The sequence below is a fragment of the Lytechinus pictus genome, chromosome 8 (genome assembly GCF_037042905.1).
Source record: "Lytechinus pictus isolate F3 Inbred chromosome 8, Lp3.0, whole genome shotgun sequence".
Classification (NCBI taxonomy): Eukaryota; Metazoa; Echinodermata; class Echinoidea; order Temnopleuroida; family Toxopneustidae; genus Lytechinus; species Lytechinus pictus.
Genome location: NC_087252.1, coordinates 19,932,373 through 19,959,705, shown reverse-complemented (window position 1 = coordinate 19,959,705; position 27,333 = coordinate 19,932,373). Strand labels below are relative to the sequence as shown.

At 36.9% G+C, this 27,333-nt stretch overlaps 1 protein-coding gene across 1 annotated transcript in view; it reads left to right on the top strand.

Annotated features, from left to right (window-relative positions):
• The window catches only part of LOC129267057 (uncharacterized), a 113,722-nt gene that overhangs the window by 69,367 nt on the left and 17,022 nt on the right, over window positions 1–27,333 (top strand). The window contains exons 31-41 of the mRNA XM_064103736.1: window positions 281–400; window positions 8,840–8,950; window positions 11,599–11,721; window positions 11,951–12,070; window positions 13,290–13,412; window positions 14,058–14,218; window positions 16,265–16,502; window positions 17,908–18,027; window positions 19,728–19,841; window positions 24,477–24,599; window positions 25,827–26,204. Coding sequence (XP_063959806.1) covers window positions 281–400; window positions 8,840–8,950; window positions 11,599–11,721; window positions 11,951–12,070; window positions 13,290–13,412; window positions 14,058–14,218; window positions 16,265–16,502; window positions 17,908–18,027; window positions 19,728–19,841; window positions 24,477–24,599; window positions 25,827–26,204 — 1,731 coding nt within the window. The remainder of the gene's footprint in view (window positions 1–280; window positions 401–8,839; window positions 8,951–11,598; window positions 11,722–11,950; window positions 12,071–13,289; window positions 13,413–14,057; window positions 14,219–16,264; window positions 16,503–17,907; window positions 18,028–19,727; window positions 19,842–24,476; window positions 24,600–25,826; window positions 26,205–27,333) is intronic.

Sequence of the window (27,333 nt, the reverse complement as noted above, 5' to 3'; positions counted from 1 at the left end):
ATGTTAGCTTTTTTTAATAAAACATATTTCTTGTCATTTCATGGAATATGAGTTACCGACCTACATGGTTAGAATGTCGCATTCTAAGATCAAATGATCTGAATTTTGCATTGTGGGTATTAAAGAAACGACTGTGAGTTGTTGAGTGCTTTGAGCTATTGCCATTTAATGTCAGCGTACGTGCTCCATATGAGTAGGCTAAAATCTGCTTTTCTGAGAATTCAGCAGTTTGCTGATGGAATACTGCTTTTTAAAAAAGAATGTTCTCTCTCTCTTTCAGAATGTGAGAGTCCTGAATCCCCATGTTATCTCTCTCTGCATTGCCTGGACATGGTAAAGGATTATTGCGATGGAGAGGTTCAGTGTCTTGATAGTGAAGAGGATGAATACGGATGTGAAGGTAAGAATACTTGGATGGAGGAGAAAGAAAAGGATAGATGATGAATGTGATGGTGAAGTTCAGTGTCTTGATAGTGGAGAGGATGAATACGGATGTGAAGATAAGAATACTTGGATGGAGGAGAAAGAAAAGGATAGATGATGAATGTGATGGTGATGTTCAGTGTCTTGATAGTGGAGAGGATGAATACGGATGTGAAGATTAGAATACTTGGATGGAGGAGAAAGAAAAGGATAGATGATGAATGTGATGGTGAAGTTCAGTGTCTTGATAGTGGAGAGGATGAATACGGATGTGAAGATAAGAATACTTGGATGGAGGAGAAAGAAAAGGATAGATGATGAATGTGATGGTGATGTTCAGTGTCTTGATAGTGGAGAGGATGAATACGGATGTAAAGATTAGAATACTTGGATGGAGGAGAAAGAAAAGGATAGATGATGAATGTGATGGTGAAGTTCAGTGTCTTGATAGTGGAGAGGATGAATACGGATGTGAAGATAAGAATACTTGGATGGAGGAGAAAGAGAAGGATGGATGATAAATGTGATGGTGAAGTTCAGTGTCTTGATAGTGGAGAGGATGAATACGGATGTGAAGGTAAGAATACTTGGATGGAGGAAAAAGAGAAGGATAGATGATAAATGTGATGGTGAAGTTCAGTGTCTTGATAGTGGAGAGGATGAATACGGATGTGAAGGTAAGAATACTAGGATGGAGGAGAAAGAGAAGGATAGATGATAAATGTGATGGTGAAGTTCAGTGTCTTGATAGTGGAGAGGATGAATACGGATGTGAAGATAAGAATACTTGGATGGAGGAGAAAGAAAAGGATAGATGATGAATGTGATGGTGATGTTCAGTGTCTTGATAGTGGAGAGGATGAATACGGATGTAAAGATTAGAATACTTGGATGGAGGAGAAAGAAAAGGATAGATGATGAATGTGATGGTGAAGTTCAGTGTCTTGATAGTGGAGAGGATGAATACGGATGTGAAGATAAGAATACTTGGATGGAGGAGAAAGAGAAGGATGGATGATAAATGTGATGGTGAAGTTCAGTGTCTTGATAGTGGAGAGGATGAATACGGATGTGAAGGTAAGAATACTAGGATAGAGGAGAAAGAGAAGGATGGATGATAAATGTGATGGTGAAGTTCAGTGTCTTGATAGTGGAGAGGATGAATATGGATGTGAAGGTAAGAATACTTGGATGGAGGAGAAAGAGAAGGATAGATGATAAATGTGATGGTGAAGTTCAGTGTCTTGATAGTGAAGAGGATGAATATGGATGTGAAGGTAAGAATACTTTGATGGAGGAGAAAGAGAAGGATAGATGATAAATGTGATGGTGAAGTTCAGTGTCTTGATAGTGGAGAGGATGAATACGGATATGAAGGTAAGAATACTAGGATGGAGGAGAAAGAGAAGGATAGATGATAAATGTGATGGTGAAGTTCAGTGTCTTGATAGTGGAGAGGATGAATACGGATGTGAAGGTAAGAATACTTGGATGGAGGAGAAAGAGAAGGATAGATGATAAATGTGATGGTGAAGTTCAGTATCTTGATAGTGGAGAGGATGAATACGGATGTGAAGGTAAGAATACTAGAATGGAAGAGAAAGAGAAGGATAGATGATAAATGTGATGGTGAAGTTCAGTGTCTTGATAGTGGAGAGGATGAATATGGATATGAAGGTAAGAATACTTGGATGGAGGAGAAAGAGAAGGATAGATGATAAATGTGATGGTGAAGTGCAGTGTCTTGATAGTGGAGAGGATGAATACGGATGTGAAGGTAAGAATACTAGGATGGAGGAGAAAGAGAAGGATAGATGATAAATGTGATGGTGAAGTTCAGTATCTTGATAGTGGAGAGGATGAATATGGATATGAAGGTAAGAATACTAGGATGGAGGAGAAAGAGAAGGATAGATGATAAATGTGATGGTGAAGTTCAGTATCTTGATAGTGGAGAGGATGAATACGGATGTGAAGATAAGAATACTTGGATGGAGGAGAAAGAGAAGGATAGATGATAAATGTGATGGTGAAGTTCAGTATCTTGATAGTGGAGAGGATGAATACGGATGTGAAGGTAAGAATACTAGGATGGAGGAGAAAGAGAAGGATAGATGATAAATGTGATGGTGAAGTTCAGTATCTTGATAGTGGAGAGGATGAATACGGATGTGAAGGTAAGAATACTTGGATGGAGGAAAAAGAGAAGGATAGATGATAAATGTGACGGGGAAGTTCAGTGTCTTGATAGTGGAGAGGATGAATACGGATGTGAAGGTAAGAATACTAGGATGGCGGAGAAAGAGAAGGATAGATGATTAATGTGATGGTGAAGTTCAGTGTCTTGACAGTGGAGAGGATGAATACGGATGTGAAGGTAAGAATACTTTGATGGAGGAGAAAGAGAAGGATAGATGATAAATGTGATGGTGAAATTCAGTGTCTTGATAGTGGAGAGGATGAATACGGATATGAAGGTAAGAATACTAGGATGGAGGAGAAAGAGAAGGATAGATGATAAATGTGATGGTGAAGTTCAGTGTCTTGATAGTGGAGAGGATGAATACGGATGTGAAGGTAAGAATACTTTGATGGAGGAGAAAGAGAAGGATAGATGATAAATGTGATGGTGAAGTTCAGTGTCTTGATAGTGGAGAGGATGAATACGGATGTGAAGGTAAGAATACTTGGATGGAGGAGAAAGAGAAGGATAGATGATAAATGTGATGGTGAAGTTCAGTGTCTTGATAGTGGAGAGGATGAATACGGATGTGAAGGTAAGTATACTTGGATGGAGGAGAAAGAGAAGGATAGATGATTAATGTGATGGTGAAGTTCAGTGTCTTGACAGTGGAGAGGATGAATACGGATGTGAAGGTAAGAATACTTTGATGGAGGAGAAAGAGAAGGATAGATGATAAATGTGATGGTGAAGTTCAGTGTCTTGATAGTGGAGAGGATGAATACGGATATGAAGGTAAGAATACTAGGATGGAGGAGAAAGAGAAGGATAGATGATAAATGTGATGGTGAAGTTCAGTGTCTTGATAGTGGAGAGGATGAATACGGATGTGAAGGTAAGAATACTTGGATGGAGGAGAAAGAGAAGGATAGATGATAAATGTGATGGTGAAGTTCAGTGTCTTGATAGTGGAGAGGATGAATACGGATGTGAAGGTAAGAATACTTTGATGGAGGAGAAAGAGAAGGATAGATGATAAATGTGATGGTGAAGTTCAGTGTCTTGATAGTGGAGAGGATGAATACGGATATGAAGGTAAGAATACTAGGATGGAGGAGAAAGAGAAGGATAGATGATAAATGTGATGGTGAAGTTCAGTGTCTTGATAGTGAAGAGGATGAATATGGATGTGAAGGTAAGAATACTAGGATGGAGGAGAAAGAGAAGGATAGATGATAAATGTGATGGTGAAGTTCAGTGTCTTGATAGTGGAAAGGATGAATATGGATGTGAAGGTAAGAATACTTTGATGGAGGAGAAAGAGAAGGATAGATGATAAATGTGATGATGAAGATCAGTGTCTTGATAGTGGAGAGGATGAATACGGATGTGAAGGTAAGAATACTAGGATGGAGGAGAAAGAGAAGGATAGATGATAAATGTGATGGTGAAGTTCAGTGTCTTGATAGTGGAGAGGATGAATACGGATGTGAAGGTAAGAATACTTGGATGGAGTAGAAAGAGAAGGATAGATGATAAATGTGATGGTGAAGTTCAGTATCTTGATAGTGGAGAGGATGAATACGGATGTGAAGGTAAGAATACTAGAATGGAAGAGAAAGAGAAGGATAGATGATAAATGTGATGGTGAAGTTCAGTGTCTTGATAGTGGAGAGGATGAATATGGATATGAAGGTAAGAATACTTGGATGGAGGAGAAAGAGAAGGATAGATGATAAATGTGATGGTGAAGTGCAGTGTCTTGATAGTGGAGAGGATGAATACGGATGTGAAGGTAAGAATACTAGGATGGAGGAGAAAGAGAAGGATAGATGATAAATGTGATGGTGAAGTTCAGTATCTTGATAGTGGAGAGGATGAATATGGATATGAAGGTAAGAATACTAGGATGGAGGAGAAAGAGAAGGATAGATGATAAATGTGATGGTGAAGTTCAGTATCTTGATAGTGGAGAGGATGAATACGGATGTGAAGATAAGAATACTTGGATGGAGGAGAAAGAGAAGGATAGATGATAAATGTGATGGTGAAGTTCAGTATCTTGATAGTGGAGAGGATGAATACGGATGTGAAGGTAAGAATACTAGGATGGAGGAGAAAGAGAAGGATAGATGATAAATGTGATGGTGAAGTTCAGTATCTTGATAGTGGAGAGGATGAATACGGATGTGAAGGTAAGAATACTTGGATGGAGGAAAAAGAGAAGGATAGATGATAAATGTGACGGGGAAGTTCAGTGTCTTGATAGTGGAGAGGATGAATACGGATGTGAAGGTAAGAATACTAGGATGGCGGAGAAAGAGAAGGATAGATGATTAATGTGATGGTGAAGTTCAGTGTCTTGACAGTGGAGAGGATGAATACGGATGTGAAGGTAAGAATACTTTGATGGAGGAGAAAGAGAAGGATAGATGATAAATGTGATGGTGAAGTTCAGTGTCTTGATAGTGGAGAGGATGAATACGGATATGAAGGTAAGAATACTAGGATGGAGGAGAAAGAGAAGGATAGATGATAAATGTGATGGTGAAGTTCAGTGTCTTGATAGTGGAGAGGATGAATACGGATGTGAAGGTAAGAATACTTTGATGGAGGAGAAAGAGAAGGATAGATGATAAATGTGATGGTGAAGTTCAGTGTCTTGATAGTGGAGAGGATGAATACGGATGTGAAGGTAAGAATACTTGGATGGAGGAGAAAGAGAAGGATAGATGATAAATGTGATGGTGAAGTTCAGTGTCTTGATAGTGGAGAGGATGAATACGGATGTGAAGGTAAGTATACTTGGATGGAGGAGAAAGAGAAGGATAGATGATTAATGTGATGGTGAAGTTCAGTGTCTTGACAGTGGAGAGGATGAATACGGATGTGAAGGTAAGAATACTTTGATGGAGGAGAAAGAGAAGGATAGATGATAAATGTGATGGTGAAGTTCAGTGTCTTGATAGTGGAGAGGATGAATACGGATATGAAGGTAAGAATACTAGGATGGAGGAGAAAGAGAAGGATAGATGATAAATGTGATGGTGAAGTTCAGTGTCTTGATAGTGGAGAGGATGAATACGGATGTGAAGGTAAGAATACTTGGATGGAGGAGAAAGAGAAGGATAGATGATAAATGTGATGGTGAAGTTCAGTGTCTTGATAGTGGAGAGGATGAATACGGATGTGAAGGTAAGAATACTTTGATGGAGGAGAAAGAGAAGGATAGATGATAAATGTGATGGTGAAGTTCAGTGTCTTGATAGTGGAGAGGATGAATACGGATATGAAGGTAAGAATACTAGGATGGAGGAGAAAGAGAAGGATAGATGATAAATGTGATGGTGAAGTTCAGTGTCTTGATAGTGAAGAGGATGAATATGGATGTGAAGGTAAGAATACTAGGATGGAGGAGAAAGAGAAGGATAGATGATAAATGTGATGGTGAAGTTCAGTGTCTTGATAGTGGAAAGGATGAATATGGATGTGAAGGTAAGAATACTTTGATGGAGGAGAAAGAGAAGGATAGATGATAAATGTGATGATGAAGATCAGTGTCTTGATAGTGGAGAGGATGAATACGGATGTGAAGGTAAGAATACTAGGATGGAGGAGAAAGAGAAGGATAGATGATAAATGTAATGGTGAAGTTCAGTGTCTTGATAGTGGAGAGGATGAATACGGATGTGAAGGTAAGAATACTTGGATGGAGGAGAAAGAGAAGGATAGATGATAAATGTGATGGTGAAGTTCAGTGTCTTGATAGTGGAGAGGATGAATACGGATGTGAAGGTAAGAATACTTTGATGGAGGAGAAAGAGAAGGATAGATGATAAATGTGATGGTGAAGTTCAGTGTCTTGATAGTGGAGAGGATGAATACGGCTGTGAAGGTAAGAATACTTGGATGGAGGAGAAAGAGAAGGATAGATGATAAATGTGATGGTGAAGTTCAGTGTCTTGATAGTGGAGAGGATGAATACGGATGTGAAGATAAGAATACTTGGATGGAGGAGAAAGAGAAGGATAGATGATAAATGTGATGGTGAAGTTCAGTGTCTTGATAGTGAAGAGGATGAATATGGATGTGAAGGTAAGCATACTTGGATGGAGGAGAAAGAGAAGGATAGATGATAAATGTGATGGTGAAGTTCAGTATCTTGATAGTGAAGAGGATTAATATGGATGTGAAGGTAAGAATACTTGGATGGAGGAGAAAGAGAAGGATAGATGATAAATGTGATGGTGAAGTTCAGTGTCTTGATAGTGAAGAGGATGAATACGGATGTGAAGGTAAGAATACTAGGATGGAGGAGAAAGAGAAGGATAGATAATAAAGTGATGGTGAAGTTCAGTGTCTTGATAGTGAAGAGGATGAATACGGATGTGAAGGTAAGTATACTAGGATGGAGGAGAAAGGGAAGGATAGATGATAAATGTGTATATATATATATATATACAGTGCGTCCCAGAAAAAACGAAACCGAGATTTAGCGATGATTTATCATAACTTAATCATAAATAAAATAGACAAATGACCTACCAATGTAAAGCTTAGAATCTCCTCTTTCATCTGGTATTACTTAGATTATTCCTCATTCACGCATCAGTGAGCAAAAACAATTCGAAGAAAGGATGCCAAAAACTCATTTGGCGGGGGGTATCTGAATTTCAAAAAGAAAATCACATGACTAAAAAGTTCAATATCTGCTCTTTTATTTGATACCTTAATCACAGAAAATTGTCAAGAAGTAAAAAAGTTATGATGCCTCGAAACAATGCTTGTTTTTCCATAATTTCATTAAATAAACGTGTTTCCACCGGTTTCCCACAGAGGCTATCGCACGGTAACAAAAGACTTAATGCATGGTTGATCGTCAACAAAACGGAGTGTCGAGTGAGTTTGGACGCTTACCTGTAAAACCTCTTCATTTTCTTAAATTATTGAGATTCAAGCCTTATTTCAAATAACCAGAGCTTTGTTATTTCTTGACCATTTTCTGTAATTGAGGTATCAAATTAAAGAGCAGATATTGAACTTTCTAAAAATGTGGTTTTCTTTTGAAAACCCAGATACAGCCCGCCAAGTGACTTTTTGGTATCCCCTTTTCAAATTGTTTTTGCTCACTTATGCGTGAATGAGAAATAAAGTAATTAATTTCAGATGAAAGAGGAGATTCTAAGCTTTAAAATGGTAGGTCATTTGTCTATTGTATTTGTGATTAAGTTATGATAAATCATCAATAAATCTCGGTTTTGTTTTTTCTGGGACTCACTGTATACATTATATATTACATAATCTTGTTTTTTGCCTCGTCTGCATAGCAGAGTGAGACTTTACATGTAGGCACCGCTTTTCCAACGACAGCGTCAACATTAAATCTTAGCCTAAAGATAAGTTTTTGAAATGTCATCATAACTTATAAAGTATATAGACCTAGTTCATAGAACTTGGACTCTACTGAACATTCTAGGTGAGTTTCAGGTTACATGACCAAGGTCAAAGGTCATTAATGGTCAATGAACGTTGGCCATGTTGGGGGTATTTGTTGATTTCAATCATAGCTTTGAAAGTTTATGGATCTGTTCCAAGAAACCAGGACATAAGAGAAATCAAGTATCAGTTAATTTCTTTTGTGAGCTTCAGGTCACATGACAAAGGTCAAAGGTCATTTTTGGGGTCAATGAACGTAGATTATGTTTGTGGAATCAAATTGAAATGTAAACCAAGGTTAAGTTTTTAAATGTCATAACTTTGAAAGTATATGGATCTAGTTCATGAAACTTGGACATGAGTGCAATTAATTATCAGTGAACATCTTGTGTGACTTTCAGGTCACATGACCAAGATCAATGAACTTTGGCCGTTTTGGGGGTATTTGTTGAATTGCCATCATAACTTTGCAAGTGTATGGATCTAGTTCATAAAATGTGGACATAAGGGTAATCAAGCATCAATGATCATCTTGCACAAGTCTTCAGTCACACAATCAAGGTCAAATGTCATTTAGAATAAATGAACATAGTATTTCAATATCATATGATTGGTGTTTTTTTTGTGAATAATTCTATAGTCGTTTTTAAAGACAGCACTGCTTCCATATTGCAGTCGAGACTGCCAGAGGTGCTCCACTTGTTTATCATGAAACTCTTTGTGATTGAGAATGACTTTATTAGGATTTACCGGTGGATCCAAACCCTCTAATTTTCTTTGTGTTTTTTTTTTCTACAGCTACGGAGCCCCCTTGTTTCCAGTGTCCATCACAACCCGACTGCATAAATGCTTCTTACGTATGTGACGGAGTTAATAATTGTGAAGACGGGTCAGATGAAGTGAATTGCAGTAAGCTCAAATCTGAAAATTAATACTCCAGGATGGGGGGGGTGTTGTGCTTTACCCCCCCCCCCCTCCTCCTGACATTTTTTGCAATAAATTTGGAATGCTTTAAGGATCGAGACACATAATTGCATGACTACTCTTTTAAGTCTTGCATTTTTTAGACCAAATTTGAAATGCATGGATAGTTACGCTACTAGGAAATTGTGCAATGTTGTACTTGTATAAATGCATGTCATATCCAATCTTGAAAATTGAAAAAAAAGCAACAAAATACATAGGAAATTGATTTTTTTTAAATGAACATTTGTACGAGGCCCCAGCCAATTACGTTCTTGTTATTTTAAGTTCATCATAAACCGAAAATGGTAACATGATCGTGATTTGCTGGAGCATTCGACGCTCCAAAACCAGAAAATCAATTGACTTTGTTCACGTAGCGATAGATTATACAAACTCACGAACACGATGTAATATCAACGCTACTTCGTAAGATTTTGACAGAAAAGCGAGAAGTAATAAAATTTGCTTACCCGTTTGCTATCGGTGAGAAAACAGATCCTCTGAGAATACCTTTCATAATTCATATGAAATATAGGAAAGTGGAATTTTAGGTCAATTTTGGTACGAGGTGACAGAGTATTGCAGACTTGTTTCGATGGAATACTGCGTGGGGCACGGGAGGCTTGCAATGCGCATGCTTACTATATTTTCATTCATAAATTTGCTTGCATTGCAGTGGCTGGATGACGTCACCATTGGGGTTTTTCCACCAGTCATATTTCAAGCGACATGATTTTCGGGTACCCGCCCAAAAACTATCACGGGTACCCGAAAACAAAAAAACCCGAAAGTCCCAGGCCTAGCTGTAATGGCTCAGCTTAGTAGGGAGATCCATCCAATGTTATGTAGTGGTATGTCTTTTTGCCACATTAAGCCAAATTTATCTTAAGAGGGGACTATGCCAGATTATGTTTAAAACAAGTTCAATCTAAAGATTAGTTTTTGTATGCAAAACAATAGAAAAGCTGTCCCTTTCACATGTTAAATGTTCTTTTGTTGAATCAAGGGTTTCCCTGGCTGGTTTATAAAAAGGCTTTACCTTGTAATCGGTGTACCAACCGATTCTCTACCCAGTCGCCAATTTGAAATCTACATACTATTAGTGATCTCAATTTTAGAGCAGCTATAACTTTCTTATTGCTTGTCCGATTTCTTTCAAACTTTCACCATTCTCTTTAATTTATTTTTCTCCTTCCCAACACAACATTTTATGGCCAAGGCTGGATTCCCCTTTAACATGGTAAAAAATTAAATGACAAATATAGAAGTTATACTTAAAAAAAATCAACAAAAAAGCCACAAAAAACCCTGAACAAAATAAAACTGTAATACTGAATACAAGAGCCTATGTATCTATGCGAATTATATTGATCAAGTTACAAAGTTTTATATTTCTATTTAAAGACATTTAGTGACTTTGACAATCTTCAGGTGGAATTGAATTCCAAATTAAAGGACCTCGATAAAATACTCATTGTTTATACAAAGATGTATTAAAAGATGGCTAGTGAAAGTTTGTTACACTCCTTGTCTTGTACATACACTATTTGCACAAAAATATAGCAAAAGTGTCTTTGGTAAAACATTATAATGGCAAGAAAACTTGAAAATTACAATAACCTTTTCTCCCCTTTTGATCCTTCTCTCTGTTTCCTATCCTATCCTATCCTTTAGTTACGATTCATCCAATCAATCGTAACTCTATGGAAATCCATCGGGGTAATAATTTTTTTCTATTGGAGATTGGCACAATGTCCTTTGTAAACAAAGAGAAGCACAGTGAATTTTTAAGAAAACAATGAATGTATAAGTATACATCATAGTAAAAAATGTTTTGAACAAAGATGCACAATACATGATGACATTGCTGGCCGTCCATAGTTGCGATTGATTGGACCATCGTAACTCTTTGTAAGATTTATGGAAATAAATTAGCGTGGTGGAAAATATTGACACCATTAAAACTTTCACGGAATCAATTTTCTTGTTGAACTTTGCAATGAGTTTGTCTGCCATGCTATTGATCCTGATTATGGTAACTATTCCTGACAAGTGAGTCTATTATAAAATAACAGATTGCTCAGAGGCTAGAGATCAGTCAGATTGTCTTGAAAGCGAGTTTTCAACTTTGAATGAAGAATATCTACAATGAATATGCTGCATTTGATTCTTAACTTTAAAATGATAGTTTTGTATACATGTAATTTAATTTTGTATTCAAATGGCAATTCCATAAAAGGATAAACTTTTTTGTACATCCGACCCCCATTTCTCTCAATTCTTACTTATAATATGACTACATGTAGGTCAAGGTCATTTGAGATCATTACAGACCGTCAAAAGAACAAGAAATAGAGACAGACAATTTCATGAAGGTCCCACATACATGTATAGGGGGCCGGACGTGCATATTTTATGGCACTGCCCTAAAGACACATCTAATCATTTTTAGATCAGTCCTCTTGAGGATTTTAAACCTAGATGGTTGGTGTAGTTATATTTGATGTACATGTATATGTGATTGTCTGGAAAGAAAGTATTTCCACTTCACATTTATGAATAGAATCAATCAATCAATTTTCTTTTTACAGAAACATGCCTCGAGTTTGCATGCCCAACTATTAATCCTGCACTTGGTAACTGTATTTCTAACTACTGGGTCTGCGACGAATTAAATGATTGCGTAGATGGTAGTGATGAATCGAATTGTGATAGTGAGTTTTGAAGTGCATTTATAATGGATATGAATTAGATGGTGATACTGAGTCTTACAATGTATTAAGGAATATCAAATCAATTCTGTGATGGTGAACTTTTTTATTATTCTGAATAGATGAAATGTATGACCATTTTCTGTTGAACATTGGGGTTGAATTAATTAGAAAAATATATGTCAGAGTACATGTACATTTATATACCATAATATTTTGTTTCCACTAACAGTTTGCCCAGATGGTCTATACCCATGCTTCTTTAATGAGTCCATTTGTTATAATTACACTGCCGTTGGATGTGATGGAAACTATGATTGCCCAGGTGGTTCTGATGAATACAATTGTGCAGGTAAGATTCTTCTTTTCCATTATATTTATTTTCTTTCATCACTTCACCTTTCTTAGGAGGTGTTGTTTTAACCCTCTGAACCCGGTAGGCTGGGATACCGGCCTGAAGCCGTGTGACTTAAAAAAACATGTATTCTACATGTAAATGTCGGGTGATCTTTTATAAATGACGTCATCTCTCTAGTACTTGTAGGGATGTTTAGTCAATAATCTCAGTCAAGATTGGAAATGATTTAGGAGGGTTTTAGCATAAAAAATTGTCATAATATGCCACTCTACAGCGATGGTGTGGCGTGTGTGGTAATACCTACGGTACATGGTGTAATACGTGGCGAGGCACGTGATGACTTAGGGGGAAGCTATTGATCAATCTGACTTTAGTCAAAACAGTGATTTTGAGCCCAAAACAGGCACTTAAGTTGATATTTCTGTTTGTAGACTAGGTCTACGAGAAGCTAAACAACTTCAGCCGCCCTGGTCTGGATACTAACGGGGGGGAAGACACCATTGGGGTTTGAATCATGGGAGTTTTTTAACGTTGTTGATACATGTACATGCTAATAGTGCAGGGTATGTGTCACTGCCGCCCCTAGTAATTTAGGGTTAATTTGTAAAGTCATGCCTTACTGAATGGCTGGAACATGTTCTTGGGTGTTATATCAGCCTAAAAGATTATATATTGATTTCCATTAACGATATTTGATATATGTTTGTTTATTTAACTTCTTGTTGCTTTTATCCATTTGAATGTAAAGGTTTGCTTTTTTTGTCATACTGTACATGTAGAAAAATGATTTTGAACTTCTCACAATAACTTAAAATTTATTTGTCAGATCATTTTTGAACTCGTTCAAAAGACAGAAATGATCTGATTGGTTTTGGAGATATCAAAATGACCCTCCTAGTCTTTTTATGTCAAAATGAAAATTGGATGCCAATTTGATTTGCCCAGGTTATGGTTATTTTTCATGCATTACGGCATATAGGCATGTGCTCTGCATTATTCTTAATTTTCATTACGATATAGATTTTCAGCACATATTAATATATTTCTAAAACTATTTCACAAAGTTATGTATGCGTAACCTTTACTACATCAGTACTACATGTATGACAATATAACAATGAACAATCAGCCTTGATGACTTTATTATGATAATGCATCCTGCAATTAAGAGCTTATTTTTCATTTGTCTTTACTTCTCTGCATTTGTCCTCAGGATGTTTTGCATGTAATGGTTCTTCATCATGTCTGCTTGACCTTCAAGTTTGCAACTTTTATAATGATTGTTTCGGTGGGGAAGACGAGACAAATGAACTATGCAGACACACCGATTTCATCAGTAAGTCTCTATTCTGTACAGTAGTTGTTATAATTGATATGCAGATATGTGACCAGCCACCCTTAAACCAACAATAAGTCACCAGGAAGGGTTCTCTGTTAATAGCTAAAATAATAGTTTGGTCTTTATAATGATAATGATATTAGGTACATTTATAAAGCGCTTATTACACTTGGTTTCTAAGCGCTTTACATTGCAATTATTAGCCCGTTCATCGGATTGTGGCATGCCCGCACAAAATGTATGCACTTTCTCGATTCCCTGGGGAGCATTCCAACAAGAGTTCTAAGACTCAATTGCTAGGCATACTTATATGTACATGTAGGCTTTAGCTCGAGTTGCCTTTCGCGCTCGTGCATTCAAGGAATTAATCCTGCCGGGTACCCGTTCCCCTCACATGAGTCGAGCGCACGCAGTGTGGATAGATTTCTTGCTGAAGAAAAACATGGCATGGTTAGGATTCGAACCTTCGACCATCTGTTTGAAAGGCGAGTCAGAACCGCTAGACCACATATTCACTCTCTTGGTCTGTCTCGCAATCTCTCACAATACTTTCTCACTCTATCTCTCTCTCTCTCTCTCACTCTCTTTGGCTTCTTCTCTATATCACTCCCTATTTTTGTTTGGTTTCATTCTGTTCCCTAGGTGAAAGTGACATCCAGGTTGGGGTTTGGACAGACTTCAGTGAAGGGTTTGTGAGAGAGAGAACTCTTGATGGTCGTGATACTCCAGCAAGCGAATTCTACGATTTCACCCACTATGTCTTTGAAAGTCCTGAAGGATCTACACTGTTTATGGAGATACATGTGAATCTTTAATCATTTGGTTCCATGACATTTGCTCCTGTGAAAATTGCTCTTTTCTTAATTCCACACACTAAATCGAATGACCAACTTATACCCTACCCTAAATCTAATATAAAACCATCTTGCAACCATAACCCTACATCTTAGATGAAATTAAGCCGGAGCAATTGTCGCAGGAGCAAATGTTGTAACACCAATCATTTATTTATATACTGTGGTGCTCAAAAGTTAGTGAACCCCACCAGAAAATGAAGATATAAAGCGTTCAAGTTCTGCCATATGTTTCAGATATTTAATTGTGAAGTCTGGGGAGTCAATAGTACATTCAATAAAGTTTGTTTCTCTGTGCTCACCGAAAAATTGTTGTAGTAATGTTGTCTACATTCAACATTAGGGACAGTGATTTCCCGCGATCATGGAAAACGGACGGAATTTACGGAATCAGCCTTTTGAAACGGAAAGTGACTTTTAATACGAAAAATCACGAAAAACATTTCTTCTCAAAATGCACAGTATAGCAACAGAAATTACTCCCAAATCCTCAACGAATTACGAATTTCAACTGGAAAAAACACGATCTCACTTCGCTACAACAATCATGAAAATCCATACATCGTGACTGCACTCAAGCCCCTCCAGCACTCGATCGTATCGAAATGGCTTTACACTCACGTCCGCATAAAGGCAGAAACACGGCCGTGTGTTGCTGTCCTCTGCGTTCAGTCATAATATCATGATCGCGGAATTCAACAAATCCAAAAAAGACTATTGCATGTCTCTCTTCCTCTCTATCTGCCAGTGCTGCCAGGCAATGAGGGTCACTCCTCCTGGGGGGAAGGTGGATTACATCTGGGCGAGCATGTGTTTGTTGAAGGATTACAATTCTTGCAAAGGATTGATAATATAGTGATGGGAGAGGGGTTTGTTTAGGAACTCGAAATTGGGATGTTGATAGTTTAAAGGAGAATTTTCCTAATGGCTAAGCTTGTGCCCAAGAGGGAAGATGAAATGTAATGTTATCTTATATATGGACCAGAGGATATCTGTTTAGTCAATTTAATAATAATAACGGTAAATTTACCCAGGGCAGCCACTTCAGTTCCGAAAACTGTTCTCCCAGCAGGCCCTGCTATTATTATCAACCGGCTAAGCTAGGCTGCCTATTCAGGTGCACACAGCTTTTTGAGGAACAACTTCCTGCCGGTACCCATTTACCTCACCTGGGTCGAGTGCAGCACACTGTGGATGAATTCCTTGCCGAAGGAAATTACGCCATGGCTGGGATTTGAACCCACGACCCTCTGTTTCAAAGTCCAGAGACTAATCCACTGGGCCACGACGCTTAACATGTAAAATCGCCATCGGAGTCTACATTGACTTTGTGATAAACTTAATACACTGCTTGCTGCAGGTCAGATACATCATAAAAGAAAAGCGCAGGTAGCACATAACAGACATGCCAACCATTCCCTTTTTAGAGTATTTGTTCCTCTTTTTTTACTATGAATACGCCAATACTTTTTTGTATGATTTCTTACTTTTTTTTAAATTTCCGATCATGAAGTATATATTATACACAGTGCGCATCACTAGCATAGGTCCGACGGTCCCAGACCGGTAAAAATCACTGTTGGGCTAGTAACTTGTTGCATGAAAAGAAATAAATTCTTGCCTACGACCACGTTTCAAATGGTGAATTATCAAGTTTTCAAGTACATGTAGAGTCATTCTCATGTTTTTCACCAATCACTACAACAGGCTGGCGACTGTTGAGACAATTTTTTAAAAATACCCTTTTTTGGTCAATTTGTTTTTTTTCCTTCTAAGAATACTTTTTTTGGGTTGTAGAAGGTTGGCAGGTCTGACATAAGCAAACTCTCTGATTAATTACACAAGCTTATATACAGTGAGTGGCATCACCTCACTTAAAGATAATGCATTCTATGAAGTGAAGTGATGTCAAAAACAGAATAATAACAGAACCTGTAACAAATCTTCATTGATTGTATCATTTAGTTTCTGTATTCTCCTGTGTGTTGTATACAGAATTTGACAGTTAATCTGACTGGACCTCTCTTGCAACTTGTGCGTATCTCGGCTGGAGTTGGGACCGACCCAACAGATATTTGGACAGCCCTGGCATATTCAGATGGATACGGATATTTTGGCAGCTATATCTCCAGCACGAACTTTTCTCTTTTGGATAATGTGGGCTATTTTTTCATTGCCATCCCAAAATCTGTTGCTGGGACATTCAATATCAATTTTAGAGTCACAGCCGTTGGTATGAAGCGTTATTAATTAAAAGATATAAGTATTGCATTGAAAAATAGAAATCCATGTGTATGATATTTTAGCGGGAGCACATGAAAAAGTAATCAAGAAAGTAATGAAAAGTTCAACACACATTGAAATACATAGGAATTGCTTTTAAAAAATAAGTATACATGTATTTCAAGCTTTTTTTATGCTGTAGAGCAAGAAATACATGTATGACATATATTTTCTTTTGGACGTTTGATGAATGTGAACTCTAATGCATCATGTCATGGGCAACATAATAAGCTGTTTTTTGTTTGAGTTTTCTGAAAAATATGCAATTCACAATTTACATGCAGAGTACATAATGAGGGTGGTGGAAGGGGATGGCGAACTCACCAAAATATTTGAGCCTTGGCAGTTTTAAGAAACAAATAAATCCTTCAACTGATTCACAATAGATAAAAGATTGATTGGCCCTTATTCTGAAGTCAAGTTTAACTTAGACCATGGTCTAACTCTGTGCTAAAATTATGGGAAGCCAAAAGTGTCAAAATTTTCATGTTTCTTATGTTTGCTGTGCACTTTCCTGATTCATCGAAGGTGAAGACAATCATCTATTTATACTACCTAGACAATTATGAATGATTTAAGAGCCAAATGAGCTGAAATATGATGTCTCTACCATTAGTGATTTATGTAACAAAGAGTTTAAGTTAAACCCGACTTCAGAATACGGACCATTGACTTTGAGATCAGTGTCTTCAGTTAGACATCTCTGAATTAATTGCTAAGTACTTCCTCTTTTATATTTACATAGATTTGATTGATCAAGTATTCTTTTATTCTTGAAACGGAAGGGGATTTGTTTCACATACAGTCCAGTATGACGTGAAGTTTCATTTTTTCATGTGCTCGCCCTATAATGAGAACAATCCAAACAGTTATAGTCTGGTCTGTTAGTGTAAAAAATACCCTACTTGTGGACACGATGGACAAAAGCACAATTTTTTTCTCCAGACCTTTGTTTTCGTATAAGAATTAAAATTCTTATACGAAAATTAAAATAAAAAATCTAAGCGAATGCAATATAATGCACTGCTATTGAGTTTTGCACCGGCATTAGTCTACATGTACCGTATATATCAGACCACTTTAAACTCATTAATTCTTATATTTTCACCCATATTTTTCACTGCTGTCAGATTTTTTGGAGCATACCCTATTTTCAATCCTTGTACATATACAAAGGTCTGGAGAAAAATAATCATGCGTTTGTCCACCGTGTCCACATAATTTCACTAAAAGACCAGGCTATTAGGCTATGTGCTATGTATGTTATTGAGAGCAATTTATGTAATCAAGTTGGTCGTAAATGTTTATTAAAAAAAAAACCTCCAAATTCTCAATGTTCTCTTTTTATTGTTCAGAATGTGAGTATCCTGAGGAACTCTGCTACGGATCTCTGCACTGCCTCGACAGGATACAGGAGACATGTGATGGAGAGGTTCAGTGTCTTGATAGTGGAGAGGATGAATACGGATGTGAAGGTAAGAATACTTGGATGAAGGAGAAAAAGAAGGATAGATGATAAATGTGATGGTGAAGTTCAGTGTCTTGATAGTGGAGAGGATGAATACGGATGTGAAGGTAAGAATACTTGGATGGAGGAGAAAGAGAAGGATAGATGATAAATGTGATGGTGAAGTTCTGTGTCTTGATAGTGAAGAGGATGAATACGGTTGTGAAGGTAAGAATACTTGGATGAAGGAGAAAGAGAAGGATAGATAATAAATGTGATGGTGAAGTTCAGTGTCCTGATAGTGAAGAGGATGTGAAGATAAGAATACAAGGATGGACGAGAAAGAGGAAGATGGAGGAAAAAGAAAAGGATGGGTGATATACATGTATGTGATCAAGAAATCTGATGTTGACATAGTGAAAACCATGAATACAGATGCTGAGCTGCCTACATGTACATGTACCTTTAAAAGTAAAAAGGTGTAATCCAGAAGATAATTTTAAGATAAAATGAGTAATTTCATTTGCATTGTGCGGCATTATAAATATCTTTAGAGTGGTATAAAATAAAACAGATGTAATATGTAAATTTAATTTAACCCTATCCAGGCCGGGGCGGGCCTTGGAGGCACCCCTCAACGATTCATGCAATATTTTCACCCCTTGAACCTTTTTGACTGGGCTGCTCACAGACTTTTTACTTTCAAGTCTTTCACATCTTTTGAGACCAAAATTGCGATGCCTGGGTATACGGTTCCAAAATTACCTAACATTTTCTAAGTGCATGTCAGACCCAAAATTGCTAAAAAAACATGATTTCTTGTTCAAAGTTGATGCAAATTGTGTTTTCAACCAAAAATCATAAATGCATGATTATTTTTAGTTTTGCTTGTCTGAATAGATTTATTTTATGCTGTTTATGATCTCAAAAGGGCCCCCAACAAAGTTCATTAAAAAGTCAATGAAAAACAAAAAAAGATAAAAAGACAAAGAAATACATAAGAAATTTTAAAAAACGATTTATAACACATAACAAACTGATGTAATATCGCATTTGCGAAGAACACTACAAAGAGTTTCTACACCCAAAATTACATCATTTGGAGCTTTATGGAGTTGGAGGAAATTTTATGACTTTGCATAGTAATTACACATATTATTAATTAATTATTAATCAATAAATAGCAATTTGCATGAAATAAATTACCCTGCAATTTTGTAGATTGTGTCCCAGACATCCTGTGTGCCAATTTTAGCTAAATGGCCCCACATTTCCAGAAAAATGTATGGTCTTAAATAAATTCATAGTATACTATATGTAGTAAGTATTGATTTGTGCTGAAATATCACAATTTGTGCTCCAACCTTTAATGGAAAGACCCTAATATACATTTATTGCATCATGACATCAGACAGATCATACATGTACGTGTAGATGATGTGCACTACTGCCGAGTCATCATTAGAATACGTACATGTACAGTTAGATTATGTGCGCATGGGCGTTTAAGTATGACAAATATTTGCAATCAATTGCAAACTTCAGATGCATATTTACAAGTGATCAATTCTAACAAAAGAAAATCAAAATACTTGTTGATGTAAGAAGCAAACCATCAATCAATCGTAAATTTGCAATGAAATGTATGACTTTCGATTGACTTGTTTTACCTTAAAATTGACTTTACAGTCCAGAGTCTCTTGTTCTTTCTCTCTCTTCATATGACAGAATGTTTCAATGGCCAGTATTGCTTCTATGAAAATAAGTGTGTTCAACCTCGAGGTATCTGTGATAATGGAACTTATGACTGCGCAAGTGGAAGCGACGAGAGCCAGTGTCCAGGTAAAATTATTAAACGTGAAATTCTACTCCACCCCAAAAAAAAAAAAATCTTAAAATGATAAAAATTAGATTATAACACTGACAATTCAAAATGTATAATTTCAGATGTAAAATATAAAGCTCGTGGCATTTTAACGTTTTGCTGAATGTAAAAAGAAAACAGTTCATTGTACAACACATTTTGATATGCACTTGAGGACTTGTCACTTTATTTAACTTAACTTCTTGTTGGAATGGACTTGGCCTCTTTATTTTTAGTTATGATATAATCTTGTATTGAATAATTACGTGCATGCTAAATACGAGTTTATACTAGTACCCAGAACATACTTTAATTGTACTGATTCTTACATGTATATTTGTACTTACATGTACATGCATGTGTATGCTTAATCAGGTTTATATTTATGCTGAGTATAATATCCATATAATGATGGCTATACTGATACTTTAAATACATGTAAGTAGTGAGCCGGTATGAACTCGCCAGGGCACCCTCTTATTAAGAGTTGCGAGCGATCTGATCAACCACGACTGGAATGCCAGCAATGTCATTATCTAAAATGCATGTTTTTTCATTATATTTTCCAGATATATATATTTATACATTCATTTTTTTTTTTTTATTCAGTGTGCTACTCTTTATTTATAAAGGACATTGTGCAAATTTCCTGTAGTAGAAATGACAACATTGATGGATTTCTATGAAGCTGAGGTTGATCGGATCAATCGTAACTCATTGTAAGACAGGGTCCAGGTCTTGATCATTTCTGTCGGTTGGGACCCAGATTTGTTTTTGTCAGAGCCGATTCATTAAAGAAAAATAAATGAAAATTTTTGTATGAGGCCTGATAGATTTCTCTATTCTTTTTCCATTTTTTACTTCATATTTAAGTGACGAGAAAGATGGATTTGTGCACTGGGTTTCTAATTTTTTGTGTTTTTTTATTCATTGGCCTCTTGTGGTACTCCAACGATAAAGAAATTCAGAAATATTCTACTATTGTACAGCGTTAATTTTTTTGACATATGATTGTGGTTTTAGCCAATTTTCAAATACATATTCCTACTAACGACCAAGTAAAGCAAATAATGCACAGCCTTAATATTTAAGTTGTAATGCAAGCAACTTGGGTAATCATGATAAGTTTATTTGACTATCGAATAAATTCTGTCATAGTCATATCATTGCTTGTTAGAATGAGGTGAAGTTCTTGTTTAACCAATTTGCCTATTGGTTTGGTGGCTGAAGCATGCATCGCCATGCTCAAGTGCGGGCGGTTTTTATGTCACAATTGATACGCGTTAGTAAGTTGTATTGCGCTTCCTCGCAACGCAAATTGAGTTTCCATCCAAGAAGGTTTTTGCCCTCCACCCACTCCTCATTCCTCTAAAGGACTTTGTTGACACAAATTATGTAAAATCACTGTTTTGGGTCCTATGGTGCTTTAAAACAATGAGGTTTCAGATATGACTATAGTTACAATTGTGAAGACCACCTCAAATGAGGTGATTGAGTATGCTGCTAAACATATCAGAGGATTTTTTTTCAGATTACCATTTATTTGATAGGATGAGCAGCACTGTATCATTCGGTTTTGAGGTTGGACATATAGGCCCGAATTCACAAAGGTCGACTAAAGTTATACCCGGGGTATAAAACGCGTCATTTGACGTCATTTTAATCCATGGACTAAAGTTATCACCGGGGTATAACTCAGCCGTGGGTTAAATTTAGCACTGGGTGCTAAAGTTAGTCCATGGATTAGTTAGTCCACCGTTTGTGAATAGCGCGGTGGACTAACTTTATACCCCGGTATTAGTTAACCCCCGACTAAATTTAACCCCGGTATAACTTTAGTTGACCTTTGTGAATTCGGGCCATTGTCATAACTATTCTCTTTTAAGCACATTTGCAATTTATCACTTTATGTGGATGAGATGGCTGGTTGGTTGGGCTTGTAAATTCATGGCTTGAATACTTTGGCTATCATAAATTGGTTGTTTGTTTGGGATTGTATCATGGCCTGGATGTTTAGGCTTTCAAAAATTGATCGGTTGGTGATTGGGCTTGCATATTCATTGCTTGGATATTTCAGCTGGAAAGAAAACGGTTGATTGGTTGGTTGTTTGGTTGGTTGGGATTGTACGTTTTATCTCTAATTGGTTGGTTGGGCTTGCATTTCAACACAATTGGTTGTATGGTTGGGATTGTTAAAAATGGTTGGTTGGTTGGTTTGTTGGGTGGTTGGAATTGCATCCACTGTTGGTTAGATTGTTGGGATTGTTGAAAAAGTGGTTGGACTTGTACATTTATGTATAAATGGCTGGAGGGCATGTGGGATTGTTGAAGATGTGATTGGTTGCATGGCAACATCCATCGTAAATTTGCTGGATGGTTGGGATTGCATTTTGAATGGATGATTGGTTGGTCAGGATTTGTAAGATTTTATAAATTGTATTTTGCAGAATGTTGATGCCCTTATGCTAATATTGGTGGGGGTTTTTCTTGCCGATAACATATTTGAATTCCGAGGCTTGCAGGGGTAGTCGTGGCCAAGAGCTCTGTGAGCCAAGGCCAGTAATGGGTAAAGGCAGAGATTCTCAGATATTGGCCCGTATTCTGAAGTCTGGTTTAACTTAAACCTCGGTTTAATTTAAACCCAACTTCAGAATACGGGCCATCGTGTTTTATTAGGGGGATACTTTAGCCCTGGAAACTTGGACACTGGGGAGAGCCACCATCCTCCTAGTTTCTTAGCTTTACTCTTCCCTTCCTCTGCAGGCATTGTTGGTGTGATACACTTGTTAGCTTTGTACATTGTTGGTATATACAGTTGAGGCTAAAAGTTTACATACACCCATGTAATTCAGTGAAATTTGTTCACTTGCCATACATCTTAAAATTCACTATATTTCCAGAAATACAAATACTACCGTGATTAAGCTCTTTCACAGGATTGGGATGCCGTTGAGATTAAAGTATGTTTCAGGTGGAATTTTCTTTGAAGAAAAAAAAAATATTTGTGCCAAATGTATTGTACTGTTTGTTATTATATTTTCAAACATCGTTTCATAGAATTATTTAAATGTCAAAGCTATGATTTATATTACATTTTCCAGCATGATATGTCACCACTGAACAAAAAAATGATGTTTGTGTTAAGAAGTATCTAGCACAAATATGAAATGTTTTTGTCAAGTTTTTATTTTTAATTTGTCTAAGATATGAAGATTTTTCAGGAAAAAATGACACCTAAATATTTGTCAGCTTCTAATGACAAAGCAATTTGATGAAGGGGTATGACATACTCATTTGTTTGATATCAAATTTGTCATGATGGCACAAATATTTTATAAGATACTGTAGATTTTATGATGTTTGGCAAGCGTCAACTTTTCTTTGAATTTCCTGGGTGTATGTAAACTTCTGGCCTCAACTGTATATTTATTGATATTAATGTACAACCCTTATTGAATATTTTGGACACAGTTTCTGGAGGGAAGTACCGGTATGGCAAGTTCTGTGTAACCTGCTGTATTTCTTATCACGATCAATGTTATCGGACATTGATTGTAGATAACCTTGAGAGTACTGCATCGCCACTTTACATATTAAAAGCTGTGCATTATTTGTTTTATAAAATGTTTATTATTTGTATATTAATCCAATTTCTTTCATTTTGTCTCGCCTGCATAGCAGAGTGAGACTATAGGTGTGGCTTTTTCCGATGGCGGCGGCGTCAACATAAAATCTTAACCAAAGGTTAAGTTTTTTAAATGACAGCATAACATAAAAAAAGGATATGGACCTAGTTCGTGAAACTTGGACATAAGATTAATCAAGTTTAACCGAACATTCTGTCTGAGTTCAGGTCACATGACCAAGGTCAAATGTCATTTAGGGTCAATGAACTTAGACCGTGTTGGGGGAATCAACATCAAAATCTTAACTTAAGGCTAAGTTAGCATAACAGAGTGAAACTATAGGTGTGGCTTTTTCCGACGGCGGCGGCGTCAACATAAAATCTTAACCAAAGGTTAAGTTTTTTAAATGACAGCATAACATAAAAAAGTATATAGACCCAGTTCATGAAACTTGGCCATAAGGGTAATGAAGTATTACTGAATATCCTGGCTGAGTTTCAGGTCACATGATGAAGGTCAAATGTCATTTAAGGTGAATGAACTTTGGCCATGTTGGGGGTATTTCTTGAATTACCATGAAAACTCTAAAAGTGTATGGATCAAGTTCATAAAACTTTTACATGAGAGTAATCAAGTATCACTGAACATACTGTGCGAGTTTCAGGTCACATGATCAAAGTCAAAGGTCATTTAAGGTCAATGAACTTTGGCCATGTTGGAGGTAATTGTTAAATTGTTATCATAACTTTGAAAGTATATGGTTATAGCGTATGAAATGTGTACATAAGGGTAATTATGTTTCACTGACAAGTCTTAGGTCACATGATCAAGGTCAAATGTCATTTAGGGTCAATGAATGTGTATCATTATATGAATGGTGCTTTTTGTGAATAATTATGCTATAGTAGTTTTCAAAGTTAGCACTGCTAATATATTAAATCGCGTAATGCGGGCGAGACTACCAGAGGTGCTCCACTTGTTTTGCAGGCTGTGTACCTTGTAATGGAACTGGTTGGTGCCCAGATGACATCCTAGTCTGTGACTATTGGAAGGATTGCCCAAGTGGCGACGATGAGGCAGAAAGTCTCTGCAACCATACAGCTTTTATCAGTAAGAATCTTATGTTCTAATCCAACACTATTTTCGTAATTTGCCTGTGTGGTCGTGGACACCTTAACAAATGCCGCTGCCAGGTCTTCTGGCATGCATCATACCCCACATCTGTGCAGCAAAGTTTCTGCATTTCCCATTTATTTTGCCCCCCCCCCCCCTGACGAGCTTGAATACCTATTTTGCCCCCTCCCCCTGACGAGCTTGAAGACCCTTTTTTTTTTGCTTGTCAAATTTTTCAGCCCGTTTCCCCCCCCCCCCCCCTGTGGAAAATCCTAGGTACTCCACTGATCCTTGTATTCAGGCATATATTGTATTGTATTGAGGGAGAGTGGAAATACGCTCATTTATTTCTTTCAATAATATATACATGATAAAACATACAAATATCATACATTATTTTGAACATAAATATACAAATACAATCATGAAACATTAAGATGAGATTTAAAAAAAAATAATGAAAGAAAAAGGTATCCCAAAAAGCCTCAAAGGCTTGCAAAAAGGGAAAGGATATGAATGTACCCGCTTAGTACCGGCTTTGACCATGACAAGCCGACAACAAGATTAAACAGGTGTTTTAACAATGCCTGTCAGGTGTTTCAGCAATAGAAACATTTTTATTTGCCGACAATTTCTCAGAGCACATGATAAATTCAGATTCTTTCCCCCTTCTTAATGATGCATTAGTTCGTTTTGTGGGTGTATTGGGTATCAGTGAACAGAATAACCATAATTTGAATAATATTAACACAGTTAATAATCTCAAATTTACACAAGAACTCACACAAATTATACAAAATATGTTCATAACATCTTTCATAATGAGTGAGCTCTAAAGTAGCGCAATTTGTCAGAAAATTCTGAAATTGATTAATATTTGAAGTAGTTATAAATTGTATTAAGTCTTTTTACACCATTCTTATGCAGGCAAATATCACAAGGGCTTTCCGTTTGTTCATGATAACTAAGTTGAAATTTGTAAAAGAAATTGATCCAAACGATGCTTCTAGAGACAAAAATAGTAAATAGTGATAATACAATGATCACTGAATCAGCACCCCCCCCCCCCCATCTTCTTAGGCATCAAAATAGCCCAGTCTATTTAGGGTTAAACCACCCACTGTACAGTTATTGCATCGAGGCATTGCATTTCTAGATTCTGCCATAACTAATCCAACATTTTCCTCTCAACTCTAATGTCGAAATTCTTTCTGCATTCTATAGACGAGGTCAACCTGGCTATTGGGGAGTCTGTCGTCATAAACAGAAGTTGGTTAGATGGCGCTTACGGGGATCGCGACACACCCTCCAGCAACTTCTACAACTTCACCCACTATGTCTTCACCTCTCCTCCTGGGACAACACTCTTCGTCGAGATGCAAAACATCACAGCGCAAGACGATCCTGGACCTCTCCAGTATGTCTTTAGAGTTCTAGCTGGCACGGGAACGGACCCTACTTCTGTAGAGGATACTGTTGCATATTTTTTTGGACTAGATCACAGCCCCCGGAACTTCTCCATTCCTGATTCTGTCGGCTACGTCCTTGTAGCCATCCCGAAAGGTGTTCAAGCCAATGTCACCTTAAACGTTACTGTAGTCGGTAAGAAGCTTCAGGATTTCTTGTTTAATTTTCCTTCCTTCTACTGTTAGCGTTTCCTGTTTTTCTTGATTAATTTTTTTTTCATCCTTTCTTTGTCTTTTCTTTATTTTTTCTTCTTTCATCTTTTGCTTCTTTTCCTTTTTCTCCTTCTTATGCCTCTTGTGTTTTTGTATTTGAGATTACCCTGTCACTTTCGTAAATACCTAGACCAGAGCTATAAGTGAAATTAACTAATGGAAAATACATGAGCCACATAGTACAGCAGTGTAAATTTATGCAAATTCGTGACTTGACCGCCGGGTACATTGCATATATATTTTTTGTTTATATAAACAGTGAAAATGCATGAAACTTGCATTGTTGTATTCTGATTCTTCACAGCTTCCCATTATTAAATAATTGTTTTGGCTTCCCACATGGTCTCACGCAAAATTTATGATATTCACTCAGTGTAAAAAAATCAGTTGTCTTATATTGTTTAGTGGATTTCACGGTACACCATGTATCTTTCTTGGCCGATTGTTGGTCCTGAAAAGGACCAACCAATGTCGATGTTTCAACAAGTGCGTTCTTGCCGTTTTCAGGAGAGCGACAAGAAGGCATTTGTCAAATCCTCAAGCTAGGGTGGTCCTTTTTGGGATCAACAATTGCCCAAGAAAGATACATGGTGTACCATGAAAACTACTAACATCTTCTTCACCATGGAAACGTTTAAGTTATCTTATTTTTTTGTCCTCATCAGAGTTATTCATTACATTAACATCAATAATCAAACACATACAATATATACAATTAGTTTCACATTTCATAAGCTTTTTATTTCATTGTACTTTTTTTCTATTATTTTTTGTCTTATTATTACATTGAAATCAATAAACAAACACAAACAATATATACAATTAGTTTCACATTTCACAGGCTTTTTATTTCAATGTAGGGGAAGGCAGGGTAAGTTGAGCATAGGGGCAAGTTGAGCCACCACCCCCAGGCTAATAATGAATGAGTCAGACATTGTGGTGGTGTCATTTATTGATGACCCACTGCATAACCCTCAACCCCACCACATTGTTTTCAACTTTGAATCAAAAAGTATTTTTTAGAGCGAAAAATACCAATTTCAAATATACCA